Source organism: Lathamus discolor, chromosome 5 (assembly GCF_037157495.1).
Source record: "Lathamus discolor isolate bLatDis1 chromosome 5, bLatDis1.hap1, whole genome shotgun sequence".
NCBI lineage: Eukaryota > Metazoa > Chordata > Aves > Psittaciformes > Psittacidae > Lathamus > Lathamus discolor.
In genome coordinates this window covers 75,664,029-75,687,707 of record NC_088888.1, presented here as the reverse complement: position 1 = coordinate 75,687,707, position 23,679 = coordinate 75,664,029, and the positions used below count along the sequence as shown (strand labels likewise).

The following is a 23,679-nucleotide window of genomic DNA, read 5'->3' as shown; positions in this document are numbered from 1 at the left end:
ATTTAGTTACACAGATTCACTCCCATACTGTGGGACAAGAGCCATTTCCCAGCAGTGATTGTTTTTGTGGAAGTACCAAACTCTGCTACAAGCTGAACACCTGCAAGGATGCAATCAATGTTAATAAAACAATGAATGGTAATATCTGCTGGGTGCAGCTACATTATAAGCTCCCAAAACTCATAACCTATTTCTGACAGTTCAAGGCCTGTGTTTCTGCTCTAGACACAACAGCTGGAGCAAACCAGGAGGTATGGAGCACAGGTTAGTAAGATTCACAAGAGCAAGCAGAGTAAGAGGATTTGATCTTAGATTATGGAGGCTGGAGAGCTAGGATAGGATGTGGTCTGAAATCCATGTATGGGGGAGGGGAAAGAGCAGAATGGAAGAGCAAAGATGCTAATTGTGGTAGCTGTGAGACTGAGCAACACTCCTCCAAATGATCAGGCAAACATTGCTGCTTATCACTCAGACAGTTTGGGAATCCCCAGTATAAACCAATTTACGTTTCACTGCAAATAACATATTGCCACTGTAAGACATAATGAAATTTCAACATTTAATTGGGGAAAAAGACAGATGAGTTATTCAGTAAGCTGCTTTTCACAAACAATTAATGGACTTCAGTTATTACAATTCTTAAAATGCATTCTGAAGTAAATACCTTTCAAGCTCCACATCAAAATTTCTGACATTACACGAATGTCCTTTAATGGGTTTCATCAATTCTTCCACAGTAGGTAAATCTAATTAGCACAAAAAAATTTAATAAAAAAACTTAGAAAAATATTAATAAAAAGGACAACATTAAAAAACATTTTATAAAAGGAGTATTAAAAATATTACTAGTTCACTTATTTTACATACTTGTATAATATATGCCTGCATTTGAGGTATTTACCTGATTCTATGGTTGACATGCCTTTTGGATAGAAGTCATTATTCTGTGAAACACCTTGCACTATGTATTCTAAGACTGCCACTGCAGGATCATGCAGTTTTTGCTCATCAGTGTCTCCCAAAGACTGATCAACATGATGGTATGCTTGGTGTAACGCTTCCATGTCACTGGTGGTTTGTCCATAGGAAGTACCTGTGAAAAATGTCTCATTAGAGACACTACAGAATTTTGTTTTGGGAGACATCCCACTGGAGCCTGTGCTTCAGTGACTAGCTTGGTGTATTATGGGGCGAGAATAACAATTTCAGTTATGAAAAAATATTTTTAAATCTCATTTTTACTATAAACAGTGATGAGTTAATTAACTCATACTAAACAGTCTCAACTGCAGTTTACATGCCTCTCAACATACCCCCTTCAACTGCCTCAATTTTTTTAATCAGTACTAAAACTAACAGCATATGTGACAAATTATTTTAACAGACACTTTCAGAGTACAACTCTGGTGACAAGTGGCATACACTATTGTAAAAAAGTTTGGTAAGAGAATGTATTTTACAATTGTTTTCAATGCTGTCAAAGAAGAATTTTAGCTATGATGAATAACCAGAGAAGATGATATTTCAATTTAAACTGCAACGTCAAAAGCAACTTTACAATAACCAAGTGTAAAAAGGTATCTTTAGCAGAAACACGACTTTCTCCTGAAACACTTCCTCCTTTCAAGATTTGTTACTGAAAGCTAAGGGCTTCATGTTCACTGATAGCCTAAGAACAAAGACATCAGAGTCACCTATTCTACCAAAGTAAGATTCTGAGGACTCTTTTTGCTGTGTGTTTGGCTTTCCATTTTGATTAAAAAAAAAAAAAAAAAAAGGGGGGGTGGGGGTTTGTTGTTTTAAAGCAACCCTTACCTGCTTCATTCATTTCAATTCCACTGACTTCTTCAGGAAGATAATGCTCACCAAGAGCTACATCTGATGTTTCAGCAGCCTTCTGAAGTTCTGTAGTTGAATCTTGTGAATCAAGTAATACAACTAAACCCAAGAAGATAAATGTTAAAGAAAACACAATTCTCTTATTTATACTCTATCTTCGCTGCAATTAAAAGTAATACCAAAGCTTATTTGATGTCCTAAACATGCAAATAATGCTATTAACTGTAAACTGATTAATTCTGATTGTAAGCAAACTCTGAGTACTGACTATATGTAGTAAAATTAAAAATTACATTGACGATCACTTTGAACTGCTAATATGCAGATTAATTTTTAACCATTTCAGTCCAACAGTCCTTCAAGTAGAACACAAAACTGAAGTGAAAAATACCAAAATAGTAAAAATCAGGTAAGCAAGTTTAAAAAAGTTACATTTAGTATTCTCCTACTGATCAGAGTTTATATTTTACCTTTAGCCAGCATGCCAGCATTTACTTCTTCCTAACAAAAATAAAGAAAAAGCAAATATTACTTTTTAAGTTGGGGGGGGGGGGGGGGGGAAGAAAATCTGGACAAACTTTAAAAGTCATTCCAAAAATCTAAGCACAGTTCTTAGAACTCAGAACTAAGCAGTTCTTCATGCTCCAGGAATATGCACTTCTCTAAAACTCCTCTAAGGATGCCAAAAGGTCTCCAATGCCCTATACTCTATAAACCCTCCCAAAAGTAACCAGGAACTAAATGCTATTCTGCATAAATAGATTATTATTTCTGCACTGCCTTGGTTCTCTTGTACCGTAATTTGAGAAAATAAAATAATGTAGCAGTTGTTCTTTTCAAACATTTATCAGAAATACTATTCTAATAAACTTACTTAAGAATTAAAACCCCTCATCTATCTATTATAGGTGAACACATAGTGCTCTACAGATTCTTTCCACAAAAAAAATCCCAAGCAAATCAGAACACATGCTCCAGGAACGCACCTGGTGTGCTCTGGCTACATGTGCTCCACATCAAAAGACCTGACTAAGCTAGTCAACAGTAATACTCCCAAAGCTCACACAGTGTAGATTTTGGGTCCTGTGTCCAATCTGCTTCTCTTTACCAAACTGCTTCTCTAAGTATTTACTGGTGTAGACACCACCTTAACAGCTCCAAAAGAGAGATTAATCACTACCCATTCTGAGGCTGAGGCTACAACCTGAGCTCATAATTTGTGCACTCCTATCCACAGTTCTTAATTCAAAGGAGGGGTAAGCAAGAAACCCTGTTAAAAACTTAATCCTTTCAGTGATTTATTATAACCATTGTGTATCTTTACTAGAACAATATAGTCTCAGGACCACTATATTATTTTCTTTCAGACAGTACACACTATATAAAGGTTTAGTATATTTGCAGTTATATACATTGCAGAGCTTTTACAATTCAGGCAAGTATATGAACAGTTATACCTGTTCTTGAGGACTTAAATCAATTCCTGAAATGATGTTTTGATTCATGTGACTTCCTTCAGTTTTAAAGGCAGGATCAGAATCTGTTTCTTCTTCAAAATCTTCACTGTAGCTCCCTGAAGAGTACAATAAACATTAAACAGAATGAATATTCAAGGAAGGTAAAGCAGTAAGGGAAAGCTATTTCCCTTCCCCCAATCTAGGAAGAGCTACTGCCACTATTACTCTACTCATAAAGTGAACAGAAAGGTTTTGAGACTGGACTTGATACTACTAGTAGTTTTACATGGTACCGTAAAACTACAGTAAAAGTGACGCATAATGTCTGTGTATTCAAATGAAGTTTGCGTTATGACCAGATATACTTAACCTGTCTCCTCAAGGCACAGCTGAGTTGACCCTTTTTATTCGATGACTTTCACTAACAGGTGAAATTATGTAATTCCCTCCCCAGCAGACAAGGTACTCTGTACATCCACCTTGACAACACCAGCAGATTTTAGGCTCAGAATCTGTAATTCTGCTTCCCCTGACCTGCTCTAGTGGCCCAACAGCACTCTCAAGAGTAAGCATTATTTAAAACCAGAAGTGTGTCAGAGAATGAATTTTACAAGCAAGCCAAATGCTTTTCTTCAGTTACCTAGATCCTTCCACAAGTTTTGATTCCCTGTTGTTTTATCTCCCCCTACACAGCTCCTGTTCAGTGTCTGCATCATCCATAATGCTTAAAACTAGAAGCATTATAAAACACTGGTTTACAACGTGTATAGTGACAGAACACAGAAAGAACAACTGACACACAGTTGATCTCATGTATAAAAACTACTCTCTGGAAAGGCACTGTATTTCAGCATTCTCTTTGGTTTTGGACCATAAGAAGTCTGATCAGCTGAAAATAGCTTTTTCCTACTGGCTGAAGACATACACAGCGCTTGTATCATTCCTGCACACATATTATCCACTTATTTCATTCATGAAATAGCAGTTTGACAACGAATAAACAAAAACACACACAACACAGAGATTGGTCATTACGAGTATTTCATAGAAACTTGTTTTCTTAAAAACCAGAAATGTCAATTTCATAAACTGACCACAAGACTGTTGTAGCATTACTGCTATAACTATCATGATCCGTTGCAGTCTACAGAGTAATCAAGCTTTCGAGGAGAAAAGATTTCCTGTGATTATAGTTTACAAATACAGCTTCTTTATGTCTGGGAAATTCAAGCTTGGCAAGGGGACCTCTCAAAAGTTCAGCTAAATATATAAATGTAATTTAATCAGTAGAGTATATCTTCACAGGAATACACTCCTTATCATATGCTAGCAATGAAGAGTGAAATAGAGATAACAAGTAAAACACATAAGAAAGATGGAAGGGGTGAAGCATGGAAATTTGTGGGGAAAAAAGCAGGTAAGAGTATTCTGCAGATTACCTAAATTCAATGCAGGCATGATAAAATGGTACAAAAATACAGATGACAGTTAAGACACTAGAGTAGCTCAAACATTAAGACTTATTTCAACATCAGAGTAATTTTTCTTCATTTTTTGATTGACAATTGGGTTCGTTTTTTCTTTTCTAGTCGTCTTTCAGGTCACAACAGATTAAAAATCCACTTCAAAAAAAAAAAAAAAAGAGGAAACAAAGAAAAGTTTTCAAAAAAATAAAATTAAAAAAAAAAAAATAATCACAAAACCAAAAGCAATCCCCTAAAACCCTATGTGTAAATAACAGTCACACAGGCATAATGCAAAAGCAGCGTAAAAGGCTGATGCAAGAACTACAGATAAATGAAAATAATTAATATGAAAATTACATTAGTTTTCAGATAAATAAAAGGTTTACCCACAACAGTCAGGGTGACACGGGACAAGAAGTCAAGTGGTTTACATATTCCTCAGAACAAAAAGTTCAGTGAGAATGCTGGACTCTCTTGTGCATCTGAAACCTAGGAAGAGTCAAGTTTTCTGACTAGCTCCAAAGGGAACACAGGATACAGAACAAAGTACAAGACTGTAGTATAATTCCCTCTTTCCAGACGTGTAAATTACATCCCTCTACAAACAGAAAGATTGTGTTATCCTCTGACACCCTAGTGTGACATTTTCTGAAGACTTTGCATTTGAACTGGAGCACTGAGGCACAGCTATAATTTCCGTCATTCTGTTTAATCAGGGTCTCACAACTCAGTGTACATGCAGCAACTAAAAAAAAATATAAATAAAAGAAAAAATAACCCCAAACCAAACACAAAAAGAAACCCAAACAAAACAAAGCCCCAAAGGCAAGAATTTTCAAAAGAACGATTGAGAAAGATGGCAGTACCAGATTTCTCTTCATGTGCAGCTTCTTCTTCTTTTTCAGTTTTTTCATTTCTGACAAATGAAATGAAAATTTTACTCTTCTTGGGCAGCAAATAAATACAGCTTTTTTTCAAACTCCAAACTTTGATACTTCTTACAATTAGCAATAAAAATAAAAACTCAAATTTGTCCATCATATCAAATCAGAGGTAAGAAAGGTGGATGAATATCTGCAATTATTAAAATAAATATTTAAGTTTTTACAACTGTCCATAGTTAAAATTCTTAATCTAACTCTTAGAACCATATTCTTTCTGCCTTCCCTCCAACACCTACATTAGCTTCTCAAAGGAATTTTTATCATCAGGTCTGCTTCCTGTTCTGACCTCCTCACTTTGCATTATAAAAAAAAAAAAAAAATATATATATATATATAAATCTTTCCTTTCTTCACCCTTTTCCTATAAAGCTGAAGTTTTGTCCTTACTTAAAACTCTCCAGATTTCTAACCCTTCAGCACCTTTCACATTGGAAGTTGCCTATGCACTCAGTATTTTTTAGCAACAGCAGCCTGAATTGCCCCTTGATCTATTTCTCTCTCTTATGTTTGAAATTATTTTCACATAACTCATTACAAATGGATTGCCTTAGTCTATGAAGATTTTGTATCCTTCCTCTACGTTATTTTGGAACATCATGCTCAAGAGGACACAATCTTTGCTGGTCTATTTCCTTGTTATTATCAGTTGTTAACTCTTCATTTAGTTATACCTTACAATTAAGAATGTTAAATCAACTTCTTTCTAATGAGTCATGCACAAGAATGCAGCTATGTCCACTCATCACCAAGTCATGCTCCCACCTTACTCCTTTATTTGTCTGTCCTTGTCATAAAACAAACAAAAACCCCTCAAAAACCCTAGACCATAACAAATAAAAACCTAACTGAAATCACACAGGATGTTGTCCCACAAAATCTCAGTGGCCATACCCATCACATGTGCCCACTAATACAGTCCACATTTTTTCTTCCCTCTAAATTACCGTAAAAATGGTGCTAGTATGACAGAATCATTGGAATTCAGCTCTTTATTTAATCTTGAGTAATCAATAGTAGAGGAAGCTTCTTGTTCAAGTTTGGCAAAGAACATCTCTTTTTCTTCTTGTTCTTCCAAGGTATCCACTCCAGCTCCCACGATACTTTGATTAGGCTCAGAAGCTAAAACTGAATCTAAATTTCAAAACAAAGAATAAAATAATGGCATCTGTGCTGTCTGTTCACATAGAATAGTCATAATAGCTAACAACTATAGACAGACTCAAAATATTAACAGTACCAAATTATCAAAAACTAGTACTAGGAGCCTTTGGTTCATGAGGTGCAGCTGGCAGAAATGACAAATCCGAACTTGCAGTGAATTAAGGTGAATTGCTTTCAATAGTAACTTATTTAAATCTATCTAACTTCATGAAATAGTTGTGCTCTCAGTTCTCACCATCTGCCTCCAGGCTGACTCTGCTTAAGGAGACAGCAACCCCATTACTTTTCTCAAGCTGCGTCTTTTCCATATGCGTATTCTCATAACTCTCTCCCTTAGTCTGTGAAGTGCTCTGTATCTTTACAAAGCTTCTACTGGCTCCAAGCATTCCTAGAAAAAAAAAAAAAAAGTTGCAGCATTCTTGATTAACATCTAAAAGCTATTTTTACAACACTTCAGTCTTTCAGTCATCTTCCAGAACCATCAATTTTAATCTTATGCTGCAACTGCAAAGATACAGTCTCATAAATCACATTCATCCAATTTCCATTTCTACTATATGTAAATCTTGTTTAATTAGAGTTAATTAGGCTATTATGTACATTATCTTCCTATCCTTTGTATTTGCACACAACCCTAAAGTTCATCATGGGACAAATATAGCAACTGTAAAAATTGACTTACTGTAATGTTACTCATGGAAAGGAATCACACAAACCCTATAGAGAAATTAGCATTTCTCTGTTTAAAGCCTGCTCATTTTGTTTGATCTACTATCCCAGAGAAAGCACCACAGATTTTTGAAAATCACAGCTTAGCAGCTACATTTCATTTGTTGCAAATTAAATGCTTTAAGGAAAAAACAGTAACCAAAGTTACTTAAAGGTCACTGACAAACACCCATTCTGTATATTTATGCAACTACAACATGCAGTTGCTCTCCTTAATGTAATTTCAGTGTTGCGAACGTTCAGAACCACCTCATCAGCTTCAAGCGTGAATTCTGCTCTCAGACAGAATGCTGCCTTACCTACTTCCTTTTGGAAAACTAAAAGCCAAATATTGCGCATTACTAGTTAAAAAGCGGCACCAAATCCCTTCTGCCTGCCCCTAAACCACACACATTTATACTAAGATTCTTGAAAGGTTCTCTTAGAAAAGGACTAGAAGAAAAGCTGCTTAATGCGTTTTATCCAATGACATATGAAATGATTTAACAGCTCTCACAGAAGGGAATAGAAACCATGTCTGTCTTATCCAACATGACTCTCCAGTTGGTAAAATAAACTCATAATTTCTTTTAGTTCTGTCTGGCCAAATGATTTTTAGACTGTAGCTGTGTCCTTGTGCCACACATACCAGGAGGGGTTAAGACACTGACAACAGCTCACTTCCTGCTGTCAGGAGACTGCAGGAGGTGGGTACATGAATAACTCTTCAGTTGAAAAACACTAAACCAGACTTCCACATGCTGATCGAGTGCTTCAACTCTAGGCTCTTACTTCTGTTACTTTTGTCTTCTCTACAGGTCCAACCAAGTCACTTTTAAGAAATGCCATAGTTACCTTTATCATGATAATACAGAATTCTCTCCTTTCAGTACTGAAGATGTATGCACAGTGAGGAAAGTAAGAGTCTGAACACCTTGTTCCTTCCCCGCAGGGCAGCCTTTAGCATGTGCATTTCAATTGTACAAGCCCCCTTGTTAACAAGTACTTTTTTTTCCTTGATTTCAAAAACAAATCCCTCTTGCACATTTTATTGGGAGGCTAAGTGCACAAGCTTCTACATCTTGGAAATTACTTATACATTCCTGTATCTGACTTCAGCTCTGTCCTTGATACAGAGCTCTGACTGACTTGCCTTACATACAACAAATAAATGCCAGAGACACTAACTGAAGGTCAAGCTCTACACGTACACTAAGTTAATACCTAAATAAATACATTTTGCTACTACACTGAAAAGCATAAAATGGAAAGCTCAAAGTGCCAAGCAGAAGTGAAAAAGTACAAGAAGTCTATTTGTCCAGTAAGTAAAGACAGTAATTCAAATTTACCCAGATGGCACTCTATTCTAGTTATAAAGACAGCAAACTGGAGTCTGTTTGCAGCTGGGTCACAAGTATTTTTGCAGAGTTTTAAATTAGCCATAATCTCACTGGACCTCCAGCATCCTATTTTTTCAATGAGAATATGTTAGCAGAATCAAAGATACACTGACACTGCCCTCCTGTAAGATTTACCAGAAAGAAGAGGGGCATATACTTCAGTAAAAGGTTATAACCTTTAACAGAACAAAATTTAGAGAAAAACATTTTCCCGAGCTGTTTTATTTAAATTATCTCAATGAACTTTCTGAACAGACCCAGACCTTGAAGACTTCATGGGGTTTATGTAAGCTATTTAATATTCTTTCAGAATTTTGCCAATTCAAACCAGACCAGAGCTTTTTCACCTCCCATAATAATCTGAAAATCAAATAGTTTTGCAGGCTGAATTTTGCCACTCATCTACACCCACTGGACACAGCCCTGGAATACAGGGGATCGGATACTGTCATTGCTAACGAAGGCAAGAAATGTCTTTTTACTAATCCTACGCAATCTGAACTCTCAGAAATCTAACAAACCTGGAAAAAAATATCAACATGGATGAATTTCAAGGCCTCTGTTCGCTGTGTTTTTTGGTTGTTTGAACAGTCCTACTGGTTTCTCTGGGGCTTCCAAGAGTGACTTATTTGGGGGTGTATTTGTGACTTTTCATTAAAGCTTCCTGAAGCAACAGTTGTCTTCAACTCTGAAGATGTCATTACCCATACCTTCACATGCTGTATTTTGTGAGGCTAATGCTATACAGCATTATTTTAAAAAATCTTGCCACTTTAAATTTATTAAAATAAGAACCTGAGTTTCAAGTAGGAAAATATTTCTAACCACCACACTTGCAGAGGAAAGTTTAAAAAAATAAATACAAAGGACTCAAAACCTACAGACAGTAACAAACATCTATTTAAAAAGTAACTTCTTTCCTACTTAATCTGACCAGGACTGTCAGAATTGAGCCATTTTACCTTTTCAGTATCACATAAAATAGAGTAAATTTGTTACCCTCCAAATTGTCTGGACTGTCAGAAGTGAGGCTTCCTTCTTCTCTGTTTAAGTACGAATCTTTCTTTTCCTTATGAAATTTTTCCAGAATTTTGAATTTAGACAAAGCCTTGCTGCGAGATGCACTGGAAGAAGGTTTAGGAGGAACTACTTTTAGGTGTACACAAACATTTATAAGTTTTTATATGTAATGGATAGCAAATAGGAAAAAAAAAGAAAGAAAGATGTAAGCTTTCAAATTGACACTTCTGTAAAAAAAATTATGTCAGTTTCTTGTAGATTTAATTATTAATAATTTTCAAGCTATAACTAATAATATGAGTTAATACTTATAACTTCTGAGAATAAAACTTTCTTTTCTTTTTAATTAAAACAAAAGACAAATTCCTTCCTGCTCCACGTATACTTTGCATTCAAATACACTGTTCCTGGAGCTCAATATGTTACCTGAAGAAAAAGAAAACTAGTAAAACTACTTAAATAATAAAAGAAGCTTTATACTACAAGTTTTGAAAGAAAGCATCTAAACCAGCTCAAAGTGGAAAAAACATGGGTAGATAAATGTGCATTATTACTGTCTTTATCACTGTCAGGTACAAGAACTGAGTGTTGTTTGCTCAAACCCTTGTGAGGACTTGCTTGCCAGCAAACACAACCAAGCTTCCATTTACATCAGTAAAATAAAGTTTTAGAAACATTGAAAACTGTGCTCTCTTGTGATACTTAGCTGAGAGTCACACTACACACCTCATACGCCTTAACCTAGCACTGTATTAGACGTACCCTTGTTCAAATTGTGAGGGTGAAGGAGGGTTTTGAATTGCCTATGTAGAGAAAACTCTGTTACAGGCCTTTCAAATTTACCTTGACACAAGGGAGAGCAAAAGTAGTCTAGGACATGAGGCCAAACACTTCTGCTATCTAGAACCAGGACTACTGGGACACATGACCAGTAGGTAACAAAATTCAGAAACATCCAAGATGACTAAAAAAAAGCCAGTGAGCAAATGACAGGTGCAGTGCAAAGAGGCATAGGTCCTTTATTCCCTCAGCTGATGTCCAAGTTCACTAGTGAGGCATCTTACCCTAGATTTATTCTCCCTGATTTACAGGGAAACTAGAAGTGTTGACAGCTTGCCTCCTGTTGTAAATAATGCAAACACCTGATGCCTTTTAAAACAGTAATTTAAAATAACCACCAAAGTCCTCCTATTGCTCAAATTTCAAATATTAAGCCTAATTCAAGAAACAGATTCAGTGCTAGTGTTTATCTCCCAGACCGAGATGCTTTATAGTTATTCTATGCAAATGAGGCTTATGAAAACAGGACAGCATACATGCTCTAGAAAGCTAACACAGGGGAACATTCTATAGGCTGTGTAGGTGATCACCAACATGAACTAAAGGCCAAGTGCCAAGTATTTCTTTGTCATAACTCTCCAAAATATTATTCATCTGCTTCAATTTAACACCAAAACCATGTTTGAACTAGTACATACACGTTAATTGCTATTGTCATTTATACAAAAGTATTTAAAGTACCAACGTTAGAAGTCTTAATTATTCTTTGGAGTTTCTCCTCAGATAGCACAAAAAGTGACTACACATAAAAGGTTGAATCTGAAGTTACGTTGACTAGAATAATCCTGCAGATCAAACAACTTTGTCATTATTACACCAATTGTACTGCTTCTATTCCAGGGGCAGCATGCATAGAGCAGCCTTCTGGTCAGCAGAGGGGAAAAAAATAAATACATAAATAAGTAGAATACTTACTTGACTGCTGTCTTTGAAATTAAAGAAGTAGAACAGTGAATACGAGTGTTTCTTGACTATGAAATACAGAGAGTGTAAGAGATCTTCTTTGTACTAAACATACTGATTTTTGTTTAGATTTTCAAAGTTATCCCCCCCCCCAGCTTACATTCATTAATGTCTGTCCTACTACATCACTGTAGGAAGTGATGTATGATGTAACGACAGCTGAGCAAAGGTTCACACGTTTGTTAGTTTCTTCTCGAAATGACAAATGAAGTTAAGTGGCAGCTTGCTTTCAGTAACAACACTATGGTCAAAAGGACAATTTGCAAAGGATTTTCTACAGGAAATGCACTAGATGCACTATATAAGGCTGATACTGAATAAATATGGCAAAACATATTTAATCAAATACCAGACTGGGAATCTGAATGCGGACTCTTTTGCTCACTGTTTTCCACTATTTCAGCATGGCTTTCCATCAGTTTCTTCTCTTTTCTCAGTTTAACAAATCTTGTTTGAACATCTTTAAAAAAAATGAGAAACAGCAAGAACAGGCAGGCAAGCAAGACAAGACAGGAATTCTTATTATCCAATTTTCTATTTTATCATTTAAACGACAAAAGCAAGTAGAAAGGATTAGTTATAGGTAGGTGTTTAACCTGTCAAATATAGAAGACAGCATCTTGAATCATAATTTGCACATTTCAGTTTAAAGCTGAAGAACAAAGAGTTCAAACATGCCTGGAATAACAAGTGGAGGTATGTTAAAATGTACTTCATATTTCTCAGCCAAATGAACAGAAATAGTCTACACTGTTTATGAATAATCTACAAAGAGTGAAAACAGGCTATTAGTTCAAATCCCTAGCTATTTTCCTGGCACTTTTTTTAACAAGATGCCTTGCAAAAAAACTATTACACAATACATAAATGTACAGCATATATTTAGTCTTCTAGTCATCTCTCTTTGTGTCTTTCAAGAAGACATGACACGATATAGATACCAAAGTAACTCAAAATGAAAACCTCAGACTGGAAGCAACTTATCAGCTTTCTGCCTTACTCAAGATGATTGGCCAGACTTTCTTAATATAACAGCACCTCTACACAATGCCACCCAAACACATCAACTCATACATATGGAACAAGTATTTGCAATGCAGTGCAGCACTGTGGGTGGAGATAAGATTCATGCAATTATGTAAGTTTGATTCCAGATGACAAAACATTTTAAACGTAATTATTCTATTAGATGACAGCAATAAAGTCCTATCTGCAACCAATATGGAGGTTCAAGCCTAGAAGAATATACAAGGATCTCCACAAAACATCGAAGCGTGCAAACATTACACCTTACAGAAATGAAATTCAGCTTACTGCCATATTTACTATCATCACAGTAATATTATTTTTTCCCCACAGGACAATGATTTTGCTATTTAGGGCACAATTAATAACCTTACAAAATTCTACAATTCTAAAGTATCATCTTCTCTGTCGTCCCATGCTGAAACTTGTATTACAATGCTGTGCCTTCCTCCATTATTAATACCTCTGAGCAACATACTACACATCATATACCTGCTGAAGAATATTAGATCTGGCAAAACTGTATTGAATGAAATGTTTTGAAGCACACAAGACAAAAAGACACACAGAGGAAATAAAGAACAGTTCTATAGAAGCCTATCCACACTGAATTCCTTCCAGCCACCTGACCTGAATTCCTTCCAGTCACCTGACCACATTTTTAACCACTTCCAGTTTATCCACGTGACCTGAAATTGTAGCATAGTTTGTAATGTGTACACATGTATAAATTCCCCTTTATAAGTGGGATGCATCATTCTCAGTTATAGCTATGTAAAGGTTATCTATTATCACAGCTGCAGAGGAGCACTCAGTTCATACTGAAGGCAGCCTCAGCAAAGGGCTCCTTTCTCACTCTAAGTTAATTGCCCTACGAGTAGACATTAGCAGAATGGCATTCATCATATTACAGACTGCTTCTCTGCCATGCACTTCCTAATCTATTACAGTTATGTTAACACACCTGCTACCATTAGCAAGTGTCCAGTGTGGCAAACATAGTCCTTTCCTAACAGGATGATACAACCAGGAACCCTGCTTCATGCCACAGAGCTATTTTCTTTTCATCGAGATAGAGCCTGGAAAACCCTTTAGCTAAACTTAAAGGCCTCTCTGCTTGGTAATATTAAAGTACTAGGTGGAATATGACTTACTGCATGTGTCCTCAAGCACAGAATTCTATGCAGAATGATGACAGGTGCAGATGAAATAAAACTAATAACCTGGCTGGCAAAAATGGTGCTCAGGGAAGAATTCAGTGCATGTATCTAGAATATTTGCCCCATATTCTTGTATTCTTAGTTTCATTATGTACAACTGCCAAGATATGTTAGACCTTTGATTCACAGATTACTTTCAACTCATCCAGTTCCTCATCAAGAATATGTACATGAACTGCTTCTTTTGCACGTAAACACATTCAACACTGGCAAAACTGGGCAGTCCCACAAGCTGAATGCTTTCCTGTTAAAGGAGAAGCATTTTTTAAGAGACCCCCTAAAAAGTTTACCAGAACTCTATTTTATATGTCAATAAACTGCGTATCAAGCATGTTTCAGTTCTTTGCCTCTGGTTAAACTACACAGCTAATAAGATATCCTTAATTAAAAAAATAAAAGTGGTGGCATTGGTTTGATGGGAACAACTTGATACGATCATATTACTTCTGATTCCACTTTGCATTGTACTTAGCCCATACAAGCACTGTTCTCTAAAACGTAATCACCCTGCCTTTTAAGTACCTATCCCAGAGTGTTTTGGTTTAAGTAGCATGAGAAGCAACAAAGTACTTTACTGGTTGCCTCAGGCATCTCAGAAAAAACATGGAAGAATGATGAACTTCTAAAGTCACCTGAAAATTTTCTTTGATAGTACGTAGAAAAATGAGGTCATGCTAACTGCTTAATTCTCCCACTTTGCCCAGCATGAACACTCTGTCCTTTCAGTTTTGGAAAAGCTGTAAGGAAATTGTAACACCTCATAACTACCTGGTAGAAACTCCATCATATCTGAGTTTTCCAGCAATATTTTAAAAGGCCAAGGACAGATAAGCAGTCCAGACAATGGCACAACTGCTATGATTTCACTCCTAATATGACGACACCGACAGGACACAGCTATGCTTAATATCTGAGACTACCAGCAGTATCTTAACTCTGTCATATGAAAAACTGATTTCTGGAACTTTCTGTTAAGCTCCAGTTGCAAGTTATACAAATTAGGAAAATAAGAAGCAATTAATACAAGACTACCAATTACTACAAGAACAAGAGACTGTCACCCTGTGGAAACTAACTACTCATAAGCTGTATTACCCAGAAAGAAAACAATGAAGAAATTGAAAACTAGAGGTGCAAAGCTTACAAACAATAATGTATTTTCTTCCAGAACTATGTGACCAAGTCAATATTGAACTAGCAATCATGTCATGACTGCCCTTTTCCCCTTAAGCCATGGTTCTTGGCAATGGAAATGTTGAGAATACTGACAGACATACATCTCTGAATCAGGTGCTGTTGAAAAGTTTCTTTGCCTCCACAGCTTATTATAAAAGTTGCAAATAGTGTAAGTTTATACAAATCTGTCTTTTTCCTTTCCTCTATTGAAAACAGAAATCTATAAAAGTCAGTACAAAGAACAGGCTGGTTACAAAACACACCTACAAACTTTTCCGTAGAATTCATGTTATATTTTTTAATTATCTTACTATTTATAATGTGTTTACAAGTTTTAGTAACTTGGAAGCTACAGAAATAGCAGAAAACTTGCTTACAGCTTGAATACAATCCCTCTAAAAACCAAAACAAAACAATTTGAGTTTTATACCTTACAAACTTGCATTTAGGACACCGTATAACGTTCTATAGTACTTGAGTGGCACCAACTTCATCTGAGCCCAGGCCTATATGAAGCATGAAAAAGAACTAGCCTGACCCCCTGTGGCCAAAATATTGCAAAACTACATTATTTACCACCATTGTTCGAATCTTCTTCAGATAGCCACCACAGCACAGAATCCTTTTTCTTTGTTTCTTTTTTCCTGGGCTGTCCCAATGTCTCAAGAATGCTGGATTTTTTCTTTGAATTTCCAAGTGAATCATCTGAAAAAGACTGAGTCAAATGCATATCAGATTAAAGACAACATTCCTATTTTCACATTGTTTGACTGTCTTTCAGCCACTCAGTTCTGGACTTTTGCGTTCAGATGCTTCTCTTTACTCACCACTGTCTGCCTTTTTGTAAATGCATGACAAAGTTGAGTAAGAAAACTGTTTTCATGTGGCATAGTACTTCATACGATAATAACCCCATTGCCAGTATTTGCCAGTATTATATATGCCAGTATATGCCAGTATATGCCAGTATTATATAACTAAGTAGTTAACTTTTAACCTACCCAAATGAACAGCATAATCTACACTTTTTCGTTTAATTACGACATACAAGAATCAAAATTGTGACTATATCCCTGAAGATAATTCAATAGAGCAGAAACAGTTTTGCGTTGGCCTTGCTTTGTACATGATGATTAATGTGATTAATATTCTAAAAAATAAGCCTTCACAAGCAACATTTTAGCTCCCAGCAAATCGTATTTCAAAAACTAATTTTATACTTTGGGTTCATGGAAATTAAGAGAAATGCCAGAGCCATTCCTACCCAACTATGTAACAAACTTTCATATGGGTTAGTCATCCACGCTGATTTTAACTGATGGCTTAAATCAACAAAGCAAAAGTCTACAAGTACGAACATTCTATGAACTTAAGTTACCGAAGAGTTAGCAGGAAGGAAATGACCCCTACACTCTTCATAAGACAACAGCACTTTTTTTGAAGTGATGCAGCTTTTTTTTTTTAACTAATCTCTGCTCTTTTCCTCACAGCAGGCCCAGAGCCACAATTAGCTATCCAGACACTGAACAAAGAAATATATTCATTAAGCTAGTGCACTGCAACCTTACATGCTGCTTTTTTTTTTCTCTCTTGTGCTTAAACTCAGTAAACATAGGGTTAAGGGAAGGGGCAGACTTTTTATCTAAAATTTAGCCACAGTTGTTGAACCCAAATGTCTGTAAGTGTCTTAAAGAACACAATGAACAGAGTCAGCAAAAAGCCATAAAACATAAGAAACAAAGAAATGCATCACATGTGAAAAGTTCAAAACCTTTTGCAATAGCCCCAAATAAGAAAAATTGATAGTCTCTGCAGTCCACTGTCTGATTCCTATTACATCAAACGCACTACCATTAAAACCTACCTTTACTATATGCCTAATGTCACAATTTATACGGGCCTAAAAAGAACATCCATAAATCAAATGCCAATTATTGAGAACTACCATATAATAAAAAGAATTTATAAGAAAATAAAATTATTGTGAATATCTCTGACCAGTAACATCTTTAGAGGTTACCATTTTACTTGAGAAAACTAAATGCCCATCACACTGTCTCAGTAAGAAAATTTAAGTTCTCTAAGCCTTGCATTTTAAAACACAATTTTTATAAATTATGAAACCGCCAGACAACAGGATATGCTGCAATTTCTTTCCATTGGCTCAGTGACACAGAACTAAACAGCTTTACATTCATAATAAACGTCCTGTAAATAATACACGTCACAAGTACAAGTGTCACTGTCCCTGAAGGCTGGAGTGCCTCCTGCTAGCTAGAAGTACTGACAGGTGCTTGATGCAAGCTCTATTATCACTTGCTGTTTCTTTTATGACTAACAGTATCCTCTCTTCTGCAAGCAGGACTTCAGTGATGTTCATACTCCTTAGAGTTTTGTAACTAAAGAAACTGTAACTCCCACAGGCTGTTCCCAGGTTCTGGAAACTTTCTAGGCCCAGCCATCTTGTCAATTGCACACAGTAAAGTTGCAGCAGATGGGACAAAAATACTAGTGCATTTTTCCCAACATCACTGTTTCAACAGCGAAACTTACAGACTTTCTTCTTCCTTTGAAAAAATTAAATAAAAAAAGTTGATTGATTTATTTGGACCAGTAATGGCTTTTCAGCACCAGTAAGTGGCACTGATTTCTTCCTTCCCCTCCTCTATAAAAACAGCCGGTCAGCCTTTCAGGAATACAGGCACAGAAAAAGAAGAAAAAAGTGCCAGTTGCTTAATCTTAACTAAAAATAAAAAAAAAATAAAAAATAAAGAGAGCCAGTTTTAACAACTGTGACAGTTACATGGCACATAATCATCTTACCACCTCCTGTACACATGAAGAAACTTAAGGTAGACAGGTAACACAGGATTGTATCTAAACCACTCAAACTTTCATGATCAGTTGTCCTAATTATTTCATCACGTTTTGTCAATACAACTCCAAATGATCTTTTTAGTACACAATTATTTTTTTAATATATTTGATCTTCTAATAAAAATGAAAAGTGTTTTTTCAAACACGGTTTAATGTGTAGTTTTACTCTTCCAGGTACTATTCTACAGATTTCCTAATAAAGATGGTATAGCCTTTCCTTCTGAAAGTCTTCCTCCTCAACTGCCCGTGAATATCAAGCAGAATAAGCCAACCTAGAAGCAGACAATGGCTTTTTCGTAACTTTGCTTTGCTTGAAGTGTCATCAAAAAAGCAATTAATTGAAGCACGGTGTATTAGAAAGAGCTTCTCATGCTGCATGTCCCAAGGGAACATCACGGCCAACACTCTGAATCCTAGGAGCTATACCAATGACAGACAATGCTTAAGGGAAATTAAAGTGATGACAGAGGAAGCATGCTAAAACAAGATACCAGTGGTGAGGAGCAGAAGGACCAAAAGTACACATACAATTGAGGAGGAAGAGAGAATCATGGATGACAATAGGCTGTTCTGGCAAGGGGTTGGAAAGAAGCCTGACCAGGTAGAAGGAATCATTAGAAGACCTATCCTACATAAAGCAATTGTTATCTCTTATTTATGTTTCCTTCTGTATATTTACAAAAGCCTAGAAAATCCTCTTCACTGATAGCTTCAGAGCAAATGCCAGAAGACTTGAGTTTAATCCCCATATGAGACCTGCACCATCCAACTGTGTATGCAGTCTCTTACAACTTTATACATTTTAATCACAAACGTACATAAAACCCTTTCCCCCCAAAAAAAGCCCAACAAAAAACCAAAGCCAGTTTCACCATGAGTTATTTAAAAGGGAAAAAGAAAGAAAAAAAAACCCACTTCGCTCCATTTCTTCTCTAAAAGATTTGCTTAAACAATATTAAACCTTTCTCAAACTACTAAGAAAGTGTTCCTGTTCCCCCTTGCTGTTATACTCTCAACACAAACATCATCTACACAGCAATTTCAACCAGTGGAGCACACCAGTTTCTCATCTTCACATTAAAGGGCTGCACACTTTTTATAAAAAAAAAACAAAAGCAAAGGGAGGGACATAACAGAAGATGCTGACATACAAAGTAACGTAGAGTAGATAATGTCATTGTTATTTGGGTCTGTATCTAGCTCGCAAACATACTGCATATTTTTAATTACTGGATCGGTAGTATATATATTAGTAGCATCATCTGTCATGGTATACTATACTAAAACAGTTTTCGTTTGAAATTGTAAAAAACAATTAAGACATGAGTTATTAAAAGTTATATTCTCTGGAACATGCCAAATACCACTTAAAATAATTCAGTGCAGCTATTTTAATTTTTTTCTAACTCAAGCATTCTCTATGTTGGCAGTAGCTGAGGAGCATGAAGAACACTCCAAATGCAGAACAAAATGCTAGAAGCAATCATATGCAGAGTTTGACAGATGCATAAAATAAATCAAGGAATAAGCCTCCTTCCTCTTCCCCAGAGCAACTCCCTTTATAACAATAGTAAAAAACTTTTGACAGAAATGCACAGCCTAATTTTCTATTTTTACTAACTATAATTTCAATGAATTGAAGAATGTCATCTCAATTACATCATCAAATTACATGACAAAATTCACCTCTAACTTATTTGTGAATCTTAATTTTCAGATGGCATTATGGTTTTCTATTCTCTCAATTTCAGACAGCTCAGTTACCTTTACATGAGTTACAGACCTACCTGGGAAAGTTAAAGTCTTCTTGAAAAAGAAGCCTCTTGTTACTACAGATCTTTACTGTACAGTACAAAGTGCAATTTTTATAGAATCCAGCACCTACATTCTTCACAATTAAACTGTAGTACATCCTCTACATTAAAAACACTTTAAGCATGCATTACATATAACAGAAACCCCAAGAATATTTTCTGCTATCATTAGCTACACTTACACACAGTAATAGAATTTAACAAAGCCCTTAAGGTGTGGTATTTATATCTCAGGGTTACTATACTGTGTGTCTGATAGACCACAGGGAAAATTCTGAAATTAAAGGTCTATATGTAGTGAAAAAAAACCCCATACCTAGTTAGTGCATTTGAGCAAATCTGATAATTGTTAGCTTAAGTCATAACCCACTGATTTCCCCATATTCAAAATCATCAAGCACCATGAGGAATAAGAAGAATCAAATTAAAATTTTCTAATCACTGCAACATAATCCATTTTGTTAGGACCAGTAAGAACACTTAAATAGAATTCAGTGAAATTAGATATTGCATAGAAAAATAAGGAAATTCCTAAAACATAGCTTATGCTTACATACAGGAAAAGTTTTTAATCTCATTTTCAATTATATTAATTTGAAGCATCTGTTACTAAATAACATAGTTAAATTGAAACAAAAATGACAAAGGGCTCTTTCTGAAGATATAACCCAGCAGTGATGATAAATAAATAAAAATACTTATTTAATCACAAAACTCTTCAATTTAAATACCACAGCATAGTATGAATTAAGTGTAGCAATTAAGTTAAGACCTTGCAAAGACCCCAACCTGACAGCTGCGTGAATTATGTGATAAAAAACACAGCTGCATCTTCCATTTCATATTCTTCCATTCTCAATTTCCCCCTCTGTTTTAAAGAAAAAGGATACAACCTTCCTCTAAAACATACCTCTTTCAGAAACTCTTCAAACTGCTCATCTAATTCTTCTTTAGAAAGTCGATGAGCCATAATCTGCACCTGGATGTTACCTTCCAAACAACAGAGTTTAAAACCTAAGATTTAAAATAAAATTAATTATAAGCATCTTAAATTAGAGGCAACCCAGTGTTTTCTTATTTTCATAGACAGCTTTAAGCAAAAAATAAATCTCGAGAGTGAGGACAGATTTCATTCCTCCCACCCCTAATCTAAATTATTTACTGAATAAAACAATCAATGCAAACATACCTGGATCACCTAAAATTCCTTATGATCAAAATGCACATTCCCAAAATAACAGCTTCAGCAATTAAAATTTGGGGAACGGATAAAATATGATTTTCTTCAACATCTTTACGTTTCAAAAGATAGCTCTCTTAGCTATCCACAACTATGCGTTTTGGTAACGAACAAGAATCTGCTGCAGTAATACTTCCCATCTATTTTAAGGCCTTTGAATTCCTTTTTACATTTTTTCTCCAGAATTGGAGACACCTGGCCTTTTAAATAGTTTCATTGTCCTCACTGTGCCTAAAACTCAGTAAACAATAAATACATGAAAGTGTTTAAAGATTATAGGATGACATTTGGTTTGATTTGCCTTGACATGGAAGGCCAGTGGCACTTGTCCCCCTCCCATTCCCTGAAATTTCTGTTGACTTCTCAGGTATAACATATACTCCACACTCAAAAATCTACAAAGTTTTTTTATATCAAGCTGCTCAACATATATAGCTACGTTCAAAACTGCATATGTATAACATTAAACTATCCCAGCCTCTTCTATGTAAACATAAAAAGGCTAAACGCTTCCAGAAATGCTTTTACCATTAAATAAAACTTGTCTCAGTATGGAGCCATCTCAGCACACGGGACTGTTACCCACCTAGGAAACTGATTTTGCCAGGTGAGCTGTGACAAGTGCTTCCTGCTTTCACTCCTTATTCATCCATAGACCACCCGACGTTTTACCTTCAGCAGGTAAAAAAAAAAGTTATAGCAGACTGCCTATGAATTCAGTAAGCTATCCTTGTAATGTACACTTATTGAGTAACATACCCTTATATCCACTTGGCAGTTATCTCTGAAAACATGGTTACCTCTCACGACACAATCCAGTATCCTTTTATATTTTTACAAAGAACGCTAGACGCTAAACACTAGATGCTAACTAAACACTACATGCTTTACTAGCTGTGACAACTACTTCAGCAAATGGAGAATACTTAATTTCAGCCTTAGGAAAAAAACGTTCTTCTCACATTATCTTCTGTCTGCCCTGTAATTACACATTTTACAAAATCTAACAATATCAAACTTAGTTTTTTCAAGGGACAACAAATATGTCCGCCAATCTCCGTAAGAGAAGATTATCGACAAACATCACCATTAGCAAACACACTACAGCCATACCTTGAGAACTGGAGGCTCACAAATGACTTTGTACGTACAACAAAGAAGTCACCTACTGAGGTATATGCTACAAGACAGTGCAGAAAACAGAAGGTTTCGTAAGATATGACTAAATCGCAGGGATGAAGGAAAGCTTATACAGCCCAACACATTTCACATAATCTTTTAATCATCCCAGCGTCAGGACCAGCCACGACCCCATCCTCCTTCGGCTTCCCTTAAAGCACCCGCAGAGCAGGCGCACGGCGGAGGCCCGGCAGCACCCCTGGCACTGACGGGCTCGTCCCAACCCCAGCCCCGTCCCCTGCGCTCAGCGAGTGCTGCCGAGCGAGTGCGACAGCCCCGGCAGGGCGGGAGCTCGGAGACGTGCGGCCGGGAGGGAAGGGAGAAGAGAAGCCGCTAACGGAGCACCGCCAGGCCGAGCCGAACAGCAGAGCTCAGCTCCGCGGACCGCGAGAAAGCGCCGCAGAGAGGCGGGGGACGGAGCGGCTCAGAGACGAGGGCTGCTCTGCCCCGGGGGCCAGCAGCATACCTGGGCCACGCCGAGCCCGCCTCGGCCCTGGCGGCCTCCTTCGCTGGCGGCACGGCGCGGTTGCCTAGGAAACCTTCGCGGCCACCGTACCGCCCGCCGAGGCACACCGCGACGGGGGAGGGAGGGCATAGCAAGTGATCCCGACCAATCCGCCGCCTTCCTTCCCTCCTCGCCCCTCCCACCACGGTGCGCGTGGCGCCACACGTGACAGCAGCGCACGGTGCCCCGCGGCCATTACTACCGTGGCAAAGGGCGGCTGGGCACTGCACGGCCCGGGCCGGCCCGCGCGGTGATGTGCGGCACCGGCGCCACCTGCTGGAGACCGGCCCCGGGGAGAGCGTCTGGGCGGCGGTGCCGCCACACACTGCTTCTACCGTGAGAGGTCACGGCAGGATAACGCGGCAGCACCCCGCCCGCCGTGGCCGGCCCACGCACCCGCCTCCGCCGGGACGGGGTCGGGACTGTCTGCCCCGGGCTGCCCCACGGCTGGAGGCGGCCGTGGTCGTTCCCTCGCTGTCGGTTCTGAGCTTGCCGCTCGCGTTGTTTTCTGTGTTAGACTGCGGGTGGAGCGGCGGAATTAAAACTAAATAGGCGGAGACCTTATTGCGGCCTTCCAGTACCTGAAGGGACCTGCAAGAAAGCTGGAGCAGAACTTTTTGCAAGAGCGTATAGTGACAGGGCAAGGGGGAATGGCTTTAAACTGACAGAGGGTACATTTAGACTAGATATTAGGAAGAAATTCATTACTGTGAAGGTGCTGAGGCGCTGGCACAGGTTGCCCAACGAAGCTGTGGCTGCCCCATCCCTCAGTGTTCAAGGCCAGGTTGGGCACAGGGGTTTTGAGCAACCTGGTCTAGTGGGAGGTGGCTCTGCCCATGGCAGG

At 37.4% G+C, this 23,679-nt stretch overlaps 1 protein-coding gene across 10 annotated transcripts in view; it reads right to left on the bottom strand.

The window, feature by feature from the left end:
* CEP162 (centrosomal protein 162) overlaps nt 1–22,899 on the bottom strand; it is a 50,319-nt gene extending 27,420 nt beyond the window's left edge. For 6 of the 10 annotated variants that reach the window (XR_010613190.1, XM_065681309.1, XM_065681311.1 and 3 more), the window contains exons 1-12: nt 22,797–22,899; nt 21,738–21,823; nt 20,822–20,925; nt 15,797–15,935; nt 7,103–7,255; nt 6,651–6,837; nt 5,629–5,678; nt 3,297–3,412; nt 2,310–2,340; nt 1,816–1,938; nt 902–1,093; nt 665–746 (exon numbers count right to left, since the gene is read on the bottom strand). Coding sequence is in view for 9 of the 10 variants with exons in the window: in XM_065681309.1 (XP_065537381.1) it covers nt 665–746; nt 902–1,093; nt 1,816–1,938; nt 2,310–2,340; nt 3,297–3,412; nt 5,629–5,678; nt 6,651–6,837; nt 7,103–7,255; nt 15,797–15,935; nt 20,822–20,881 (1,133 nt within the window). In the remaining variant the exon portion in view is untranslated. Of the gene's footprint in view, nt 1–664; nt 747–901; nt 1,094–1,815; nt 1,939–2,309; nt 2,341–3,296; nt 3,413–5,628; nt 5,679–6,650; nt 6,838–7,102; nt 7,256–9,974; nt 10,058–15,796; nt 15,936–20,821; nt 20,926–21,737; nt 21,824–21,910; nt 21,936–22,264; nt 22,332–22,796 lie in introns of those variants that run through there. The other 4 variants (XM_065681308.1, XM_065681310.1, XM_065681314.1 and 1 more) reach the window with 4 other exon arrangements.
* Nucleotides 22,900–23,679: the final 780 nt, after the last annotated feature.